At 50.5% G+C, this 10,126-nt stretch overlaps 1 protein-coding gene across 1 annotated transcript; it reads right to left on the minus strand.

The window, feature by feature from the left end:
- Nucleotides 1–249: 249 nt before the first annotated feature.
- On the minus strand, nt 250–9,901 carry LOC119444922 (solute carrier family 2, facilitated glucose transporter member 8-like). Its single transcript, XM_049664799.1, has 5 exons — nt 9,483–9,901; nt 7,389–7,650; nt 4,788–5,027; nt 1,241–1,423; nt 250–255 (listed from the first exon to the last, which is right to left on the minus strand). The coding sequence occupies exons 1-5, from the start codon at nt 9,899–9,901 to the stop codon at nt 250–252; spliced, it is 1,110 nt and encodes a 369-aa protein (XP_049520756.1).
- Between the last annotated feature and the right edge of the window lie 225 nt (nt 9,902–10,126).

A 10,126-nucleotide genomic window follows, 5' to 3' on the forward strand; every position in this document is an offset into this window, starting at 1 on the left:
GGATCTGCCAGCTAGCCGTGAGCGGTAGATAAAAAAAGAAGTATGCATTAGTTTGAAAGAATTCGTCGTAAAATTATGCCAGCCCAACCTTCTTTACTGTATTTGTGGGAAAGGTGGAATTAATGCGATTGAAATAGCTTGCCTTGAGATTTCAAACACCACACCTCTTAAGCATAGATAAGGCACTCAATGTAAAAGCTAAGTTTGATGACACACGAGTTTCCATGAAACCCGGCGGCACAGGCACGTTTAGTACTGCAAAGAAAAGGGAACCGCAAAATATAAGGACTTGTTGCAAGAAATTCGTCGCCCGACTTTAAGCATAACCGCGCAAATTATTTTCACTCTCACAGAACAACATATTGGACGCCGACGTGCCAATTATAGGAATGTCGAAAATTAGCCTCCTCCAATTAAATAAGCGTCAGTTTCGCCCGAAAGGCGAAGCATCGATTGCGATAGCAATTTTAGTGGACAGCTATACGAAGTTAGGATAGCAGTTTTATCGGCTGTATAAACTTGTAAACACAGCGCATACTAACTAAATTGAGAAGCATGGGTTCACGCACGCACAAGCGAACGTGAGCACATCTCGCTCGATTACCGCGGAAACTCGCTGTCAGAACGCTGCCATGAGGAAACGCGGCAGCAGCAGCGAGAATTGACCTTCGCGCCGCCGCTCGCATCAACGCGAACAAAGCCGCGAAAACACAGCGAAGGGCGGACTATGTGCGCGTCGCAGATGGCCTTCAAGATACAGCGGCCGCCCCGAGTAGAACGCTCCCCCCTCCCCCCGGGCCTTGTGCGCAGCGGAAGACGGCGCGCTTCCTCCCCGCTCTCTTCACTTGCGTGTGGGAGATTGAGCCGCGATCGCCAGCTAACCCTCGCACGCCTTTACTCGCATACACAGGATACGTCACGTGGCGACGATTTTATCGTTCTTGGATTTTAATCGGAACCTCACAGCGGCGCCGATGGCAGGGGTGCGCCTGGAGAGTCCACATAATTAATATCGCAATAAAATAAGAATTAGGTAAAAGGTTCAGCTTTGAGATTTCTCGCGTACGGGTTTCGCTTGTTCCGCATAGTATGCTCCGTTTGATACCTATAGCCGAGAACGCTGCGGAAGGTTAGGCATGTAGTGCTGTCATATATAGAAGTGCCACTTAAAGTATCTCGCAGTGAAGTTCATTTTCAAATAGGATCGTTTCTACGGAACAAGCATACTGCAAGCAAATACCTGCAAGGACGACAGCACGATGAATGTGTCGTGCGAGGCGTATCCGAAGCCCGCGTGAAGTGGACCGCAGGCGAAGAGCAGGATTGCGTTGACGCCGGAGAACTGCTGCACCAACATCACTAGCACGGCCAGCATGTAGTGAATGAGGGGCGTTGGCGTCTTCACGTAGATCGCCTCGATCTCCTGCGAATGCGGGGCACCACATTATTATGAAGCCGTGGAGTGTAGAGAAAAAAAAAAACGAAGCACGAACAAAAATTCTTGTAATGCGGCGAAAGAGAAAGAGAAAAAAATGTATTTTAGGCCTCTTTGATTTCACAACTAAAGTCCTATGCTTTGTGGTCACCGCGGTAACTGAAACTGGAGCGTGCCAGAGGAAGAGGCAAAGTGGTCACAACCACACAGCGTCCTGACTTTTCTAGGAACAATGAACGGAGCATTGTTCCCAGGATTCAACCCGCCATGTGCGCCATGAAGGAGAGAAAGCAGGGAGAGACCGGCGTCGCACAAGGGTTGCCTTGCGAAGGCTGACTGCCTGACGCCTTGTTGCCTCCTAAGTTTCCATTACTTCCATCACCCGCCATGGTAGACGTTGCGCTGCGGAGCTCGAAATTGCGGATTCACTCCCGGCCGCGGCAGCCTCATATTCGATGGAGGTGCAATGCAGAAACTCTCGTGTATACTTAGATTTAGGTGTGCGTTATCAAAAACTCCAGGAGATTGGAATTATTCCGGAGTCCCCGACTACGGTGCGCGTCATAATCATCGCGGTTTTGACACGTAACGCTGTAGAATTTACATTTTTTTCTTTCCATTCATGGTTTCCATAGCGACAGGTGTGCGTTGGTGGCTATAAGCCTTCCCGATAGCACCTGTCCATTTGCTTCTTTCGTTCTTGTTCTTGCACTTTTCCCGCTGGTATTTCATATGAAAGCCGTCACCCTTCGATATTGAGAAACTTATCTCAAGACCGCAGCGATCGTGCCCAAACTTTGCTGCCGAAATGAGGTGACAGAAAACAAAAGTCTAAAGCACCATTCCTCTTCCATCGAAGAGCGAAAGCGTGGCCGAAATCGTTATCTGTTTTCCATGAAGCTGAACCAGGAAGGGCGCCTTTATTTCTGACATTACAAGATGAACAACTAGTGAAACAGGATTTGCATCATAATACTCTTCTAGAAGGGTAACACAAGAAAAGAAACCAGAAATTCTAAATCAGGAGGAGAAACAGGGTCAGTGGCATTTTTCCAGGGCTATGACTGGGGAAAGTAGAGTAAAGTAAACTTTAAAAAAAATCAAAGAGGCCGTTGAATCTAATGCGCTCTGCGAATATGAACTTCGTGTTTCAGAGATTCCTGTGAACCGAAGGTAAAAATCGAAATCCAAAATCCAAAAGTCAAGTTGGATGCGCGATTAAGAATCCTATTACACAGGAATTCAAATTCTGGGATTTCATGGCCCAAAATCACAACGCGATCATGAGGCACGCCGTAGTGTGGCCCTCCGGATTAATTTAGATTACCTGGGGTTCAATAACGTGCACCCCATGCCCGGTACAAGAGCGTTCTTGGAATCCGCCCACAATTAAATGCGACCGCCACGGCCTGCAATCGACGCCGCGACCTCGTGTTTAGTAACGCAACCTTATAGCCAATGAGACACCGCGGCGGGTTACGCAGAACACGCGTGCGTTCACTGGAACGATTTATTTGATCAACTCTGTGCTGTAGAATTCGGCTAGCTGTGTCCTGACTCAGCGATACACCAAGGAACGACGGCAAACCCGGTATAGTAAGCAACGAGAGCTTCGCTTTAGTAACTGAAACAACCTTATTAAAGCGAAGCTTTCTATGTCTCACTAATTCGTCCATGAGCGCCGAAAATACACTGCAGGAAAGCCAACTTACACAATAGAACTATTTGCACATCTACACACACAATGGAACAGCGGCTGCGTATCTGCGCCCGCAATAGAACAACGGTGCATGACATACGTATCGTAGAACACTACAGTTTACAGTCGCAGTCGTACTGGTAAGAACAACGGGAACTGCAACGCCACACTACCCAGACGATCTGTATGTTTCTGCATTGCATTACGCGCGTCACGCAATGCCTCCCCGGCCGTCACCATGGGTAGGCCGCAGATGGAGCGCACGGCAGAAGAGGCTGCCGTACGCGAACGTATATAAGCGCGAGCGCAATCGTGCCCGTAAGGCCGATCCCGTGTATCGGCAACGGCAGAGCCTCTGACCGTCTACCACAGCGATCACAAGGCAATACGGTGCAAGAGTAGAGTCGTCCGTGAAAGTGTGTGTGTGTGTGTCAACAACCGATACATGATCTAAAATAAAGGCTATGCGACTTAACGAAATATGTCTTCATTCAACCTCAACGTTCGATAAATACAATCCTAAACAAGCAATCAAATCACATATGCATCGCATCGGATCGGATCACTCAGCATATCTTGGGTTCTTTGCATGGTAGATGGCTTTGGACTTTGACACAGCTTGCATGGGAGAAACTTTCACGTTAAACGATCTTTCTTTAAGGAAGGGGTTCTGATTTTTTACAGCGTAAGTTGTTATGGGCTCATTCTAATAGCCGTTTCGGTTTGCGTTGTTGTCCGCCGCCGCCGCTGCGTAACTGCTATCGCCCGAAATGCGAAGAAAAGTACCTGGTCTCCGCCGGGATTGAGCCCAGGCCCGCTGCGTGGGAGTCGGATACTTTACCACTGAGACACGCAAGCGCTTGCTATCAGCGTCAGAAAAAGGCCCTATAAACGCGCCCTAGGCAGGCGCACAGGCGCAGATGACGTGAGCCTCCGCCAGTATGGTGGTGCCATCTAGTTAAGGTGCCTGCAAACGCCGCGCGCGCAGGCGCAGACAACGAGATGCTATTCAGATGAGGTGCGCAATAAACGCGACGCCGATGTGAGATGTGCGCCACGTATTCTCGGTACCTCTTCGGTACACGTTATGGCATCTCCTCGCAAGGTACGAACCGCTGCTGAATAAGCGAATCGTAGAGCTACGTACGCGGCTACAACCAAGCATTATCGGGCTCAGCAAACTGCTGTGCAGAGAGCATTACAAACCGCAGCTCACCGTCGACGCCGGGCGGGCAGTTGAGATCACTCTCGTCAAAACGAGGCGAAGAGACTGCCGCGAAGACCCTTTTGTGCGTGGTGCCGAAATTGCTACTCTTCAGCCACTCCAAAAGCTTACGCTGTGACTGTGCTGCGTGTGCCGCGCAGGCCTGTGACTTTGTTCTTTAATAATTCTAATGCACATTACGGACATTACCTCTATACCGTTGCCTTTGGCATAGAGGCAACCTATTACATTGGTGGTGGTAGCATTAACGTATCTTGCTTCTCCCTCTTTAAAATCCGCCTATACCTGCATGTAGCTTTCACCACAAATGTTGCCGCCTGCTTTCATTATTTTCCGTTTCCTGGTTCTGACACCCTTTCGTGGAGCTCTGAATGGGACCCTTTTGTCAGTGCCACGTCATTGTTCGAGAGCGGTGTGCGAGTGCTTGCCTCGTACTCGGCGTCCGCCTCGAGGTTGCTGCCTCGGAGGATCCTCAGCGCCTTATGCGCGTCCTCGTACTGCGCGTTCTCGTACAGCCAGCGAGGGGACTCGACGGTCATCCAGAGCAGCAGGAGCGCCATCGCCGGTGGCATCGCGCACCACAGGGCCATCTGCGACCAGTTCGCGAACTTGCCCAAGACGTACATGATGAGCACTCCTGCAGCCACGCCCGTCTGGTAGGCGCCGCACTGCGAGGAATAAAGAGGCCTGCAGTTTACAGCCTTCACAACGTGCGTCCATATATAGGCAATCACGCATTTGCGATTCTATACACACCAACGTTGAACAGAATAGCGAGCAGACAAAAAAAAAAAAAACTAACAAAGTCGCAGTTTTGCCAGAAAGGCGAAACATCGATTGCGATAGCAAATTAACAGAGAGCCATACGAAGTAAGGATAGTACTTTTATCGCCCGTATCAACTTGTAAACATTCGCTTGATAACTAAATTACCACGCATGGTGTCAGCGCGCACAGCAAACATGAACACATCACACTTGATGACCACGGGCATTCGCTGTTGAAAGGCTGGTGTGAGGAAACGCGGCAGCAGCAGCGAGCGAAGTGACTTGGTGTTGGCTATCGCTTCAACGCAAACTGAGCGGCGAGGACACGCCGAACGCAGAAAGCTGCGAGCCGCTGACGCACCTAGATTCTGCGCCAACGCAGATAGCTCTCAAGCCACATACGCAGTTGCAGCCGGAGTAGAACGCCGCCCCACCCTCCCACCCCTCCCCTCCGACGGTGCCCCCTGGTGCCTAAGAAGCGACGGAAGACCGCGCATCTCCTGCACGCTTTCGTCCCTTTCGCGCGGGCGAGAATGAGCCGCGACCATCGGCTCGCCTCGCGCGCTTCCCTTCGCGCTACAGCATAGGGCGGGCGGAGACGGTGTTATCGCCCTTGGACTTTATACGGAACCTCACGGTGACGCCGATGGCGATGACAGAAATGCGACTAGAGTGTCCATATAATTGCCATCACAATAAAAAACTAATTATACAATGTTATACAATGATATACAATGATATACAGTTGGAAGTCGGAACACTGGATCAGTACGTGCGCTGTTGAGAGAGTGGCAGTGTGCTTGTCTTTGTGTTAACTTAGTATATTAGAATTACGAACAAGGTTTACTACAAAGGATCTACACCATAAGAAATTATCAAATATCCAAGAAACTTAGCTTCTATTTTGAGTTTGTTCTTCCTACATGCTGGAGCGTTTCCGTGCCCTGCTCCTCCGAAATCAGATTATTTGCTTTAGTAGGAAATTATTTTTTTTATCAACCTGCTATATGTTGTGCACCTGAGTGTTCAGGAAGCCTGAAATGACTGAAAGCAATAAACTGCGTCACCCTCCGCGTTGGCTGAGCCGACGGAAAGTTGTGCTACTGAAAATAATGAAATGACCCTAATGGGCCCACTGCAATCAAGTAAGGTGCAGAACTTGAAAACACCTGCTTCTAAGAACTAAAGCGAACGTAAGATGATCGAAATTAACGCGCTTTAATCCACAGCGATGTATTCAAAATCCGTAGTCGCGCTTCGGGACCTAAACCATAGGTGATTGCGCAGAAATTTCACTACACAGAACCCACGATTAAAATGTTTGATTGAGTCGCGGCGTCCGCATTGAGATATGTTTGGACATTGTCGGCAGATTGTCAACACAAATGTCGTAGATGGACTCGCTTTCCTTCTTATTTTTCTGCACGTAACGTCTACACGTAATCAATAGCTATCCTATGCGAAATTCTTTACAATAACCATGGGTAGACTACACCAGAATGCATAGAGCACGGCTAAATACCTTATGGGACGTCATAGGTGGACCGCGATGCCAATAGCTGGATTGCTGTCAATGTTTACGAACGAAACCCGCAGACATCTACTATTTCGCCCCCGTAAATATACAACGTTAAAGAGGTGATAAAAGACCCTGTTATTGTGCAAATGCAGGAGCACGTGGCAGAAGGGTGAATACCCAAGGAGGTTTAAAAAGATGGTAAGGCACCAAGGATGTTTTTTAGACCTCTTTGGGAACGCACTGCTTCTGGAATTTGTCTAGCGCTGATTGACAATCCCGCAGAGATATGGCTTCCGATATCGGCTGCGATTGTGCGTTACAGGGACGCCATATTGAGCCTGGAAATTTCACGAGCTGCAAGTGCTGTAAGTATGGTAGCAGACGACGCAGTGTGTCAGTGAAAACGGTGTGTTGGCGCTGTTTTTAGAAACAGCTTGGAAGCTCCTAAGGTCACACTCTTTTGGCGTTTAGTACGAATGTACCACTACAATTTGCAGCACATCAAGGCGACATAAGAATCTGTATGGAAATGCTACAGGACGAGAATGTATAACTTTTTTGATATGGGCTAAGGGCATAACTCACAACTGCACCGTTATAGCTGCAAACTCTTCTTTCTGCAGTCTGTTGCCAAATACAGATGAAAGTCTACATACATTCTGACATAGACTGACCAATCAAATGCTTTGAGATGCTTAAGTGGCCCAACCAACAACCCGAGCGCCATGTGGCCCACTCGCTTACCGTCTTCCCACGGTCTTTGGCGGGAGCTGCCTCGGAGATGTAGGCGGGCACCACGAGCGACACGACACCGGTGCACAGTCCTCCGAGCACCCTAGCCGCGAGCAGGTGGAAGGAGTCGGCAGAGGCAGCGGCCATTACCAACCAAGAGGCCAGCGAGCCGAGGCAGCCCACCGCCAGCATCCTGCGCCGGCCCAGCCAGTGTACCACGAAGCAGGCGCAGAGCGATCCGAACACGGCGCCCAGCAGGAGAAGCGAGTCGAACCTGAGTGAGAGGAATTTTATGATACGGATAGATAATAGGTAGGCCGGAGACGCTCGTATCTGGTCTGCTACACCGCCGTCGAGGCAAATGGTTACAGAGTTAGGGGGAACTGAAGAGAGGAATATGACCCGATGACGGAGTACTAACAATGTATGATAGTGATCAGTCCAATGTATACAGTAACACACCTTGTGTTTTTCTTACATATCCACAATACGCGTTGTCGTCAGGTTATGGAAGAACACTTACCAGAAATTGCGGCGTCAATATGCGCAGTACACTAATCAGGCAGATGAGCCCTTTATACTATGAGAAAGAAGTCCGACAAGGCTGCGGACGACACTAATGACGCCGACGCAACAGCGCAGGCTTAGCCAGTCACACCAGGAACAGCGTCTAGCCCGAGCCCCACTTGGGTATAGCGCTGGCGATCCGGCTGCGGAGCCCTGCACGGTGCACTTCTTCCTTACAACTTCCCCCCTCGCTGAAGACGGAGCCACACAGGAGGCCTAAGGCGTCGTGAGGACAAAGATCTCGTGATACGGCTTGATGTGATCTACGTGCACAGTTTCGCGGCCTCGGCGACGCAGGTCCGTAGGGGGCGTGAGAGGTTCGATGAAGTAGTTTACCGGAGAAGTTTGCTGTAGGACCCGGTAGGGTCCATGGTATCTGGAGACAAACTTGAAGGAGACACGTGAGAGAGATAGAGTGAGAGAATAAACTTTAACCAAAAGAACACGCGAGCGTCGGTAGCTCCTCCGCTCTGCAGTGGGTGGCCCCCTCAGTCCAGGAGTCCAGCGGCGTTAGCTGCCCTTCTCGCTCGGCTGACCAGGTTGAGCTGGTCCGTCGAGTCGGAGCTGGACAGCGCTGCCTCCCATTGCCGTGTGGTGGGGTGTGTTTGGGTGTCAGCTGTGGTGTGTTTGCGCAATGTCGAAGTAGGAGGCACCCACAACCAAACGAGAGTGTTCAGCGAAAACTAGTGGTGGGGGCGCCCGTCGTCGTGACGAAATTTCTGTAGCGCTTGTTCTTGCGTTGTAAGTGAGCGTGCTGGTTGCCGACATTCTTCTGCATACCGGGTGGCTTCGGAGAGCGGTGTACCCTCTGATTGGTCGGGACGGTAAGGAAGAATAGTGTCAATGGGAGATGACGGTTCTCAGCCATATAGTAGAAAGAAGGAAGAAAATGCCCATCGTTGCCCATCGTTGCCTTATTGTAGGCGAACGTCACATAGCGAAGGATGAGGTCCCAGTTGGTGTGGTTGGAGGCGACACACATCGAAAGCATGTCGCCAAGAGTTCGGTTAAAGCGCTCTGTCAAGCCGTTTGTTTGCGGGAGATATGCGGTGGTACAGCGATGAATAACGCGGCATTTAGTGAGAAGTTCTTGAATGACATCGGCAAGAAAGGCGTGGCCTTGGTTGCTCAGGAGTTCACGGGGAGCACCTTGACGTAGAACGAAACAAAAAAGCATTAATGTAAGGCACTTCACAACTGTATGTTCTGTTAACCTAGGGTTCTTTTGAGCGATCAAATCCTTGGCTGCTTTATGCGTTTGCTGAAGAACTGGTACTTCTATTCAGCATTCGCTGCTCTCCTGCAGCAAAGTAATTCGGAAGGGTCCAAATTTTTGTCGGTCTCTCCCCTGATGATCCGATATATTCGACCAGAAACGAATATTCGACAACAACGACGAGTTAATTCTTCATTCAAATACAAATAGAATGACAAGGGCTATTCAATTTGTGCACGGACTATCGAACATTCGCACGACCCTTAGACGTTGTTCTCACGTTTTCACGGTTTATGAGCGGCGTACATAGAAGCGTGTGTTACCAGAAGATTTCCTTGTCGCTGATGTGGAAGTACTCCGTCGTATTGTCCCTGACGCGCACGAGGCTGCGGGCAGCCGGCAGTGAGTACCCCACGGAAGAGCCCACGCTCAGCGAACCGGCCCACGGGGCAGCGATCGAGGCGAGTCGCTTGGCGTCCGAGGACCCACGGCTCTGCTGCACCGTCGGCAAATGTTCGGCCCGGCTGCGCGACTGGGACCAACGCAGCGACGTATCCGGGCTGTGTTTCACCGCGGGAGCGTGGCCCTGTGCCGACGCTGCCGACGTTTTGCGGGAATCGGTGGTGAACGCCGCCGACACGGCACGCGTATCGGTCGCCGCCCCAACTGTCGTCCACAGGCTCGTGGTCGGGTTGACCGCCGCGCTCGAGGACTGCTGCAACGAGGGAGCCGTCCGTGTCATCTCTCGGTGTCTTCTTTCTCTTCTTCTTCTCGCGAGCTGTTAGCACGCGCCACTGAAGCACGTTCACCGTGCACACCAGGACACCTAGTCGATGCCGTCCGAGATGCACAAATTTAGTTCTGACGGGAAGCCAGACAGCCGACCGACATTACACTTTATTGTCGGACGCGGGCGACAAAAAAAAAAAAATTCAGTTTTCATCCAATTCACTGCTTTCGAACACCG

Source organism: Dermacentor silvarum, chromosome 3 (assembly GCF_013339745.2).
Source record: "Dermacentor silvarum isolate Dsil-2018 chromosome 3, BIME_Dsil_1.4, whole genome shotgun sequence".
Classification (NCBI taxonomy): Eukaryota; Metazoa; Arthropoda; class Arachnida; order Ixodida; family Ixodidae; genus Dermacentor; species Dermacentor silvarum.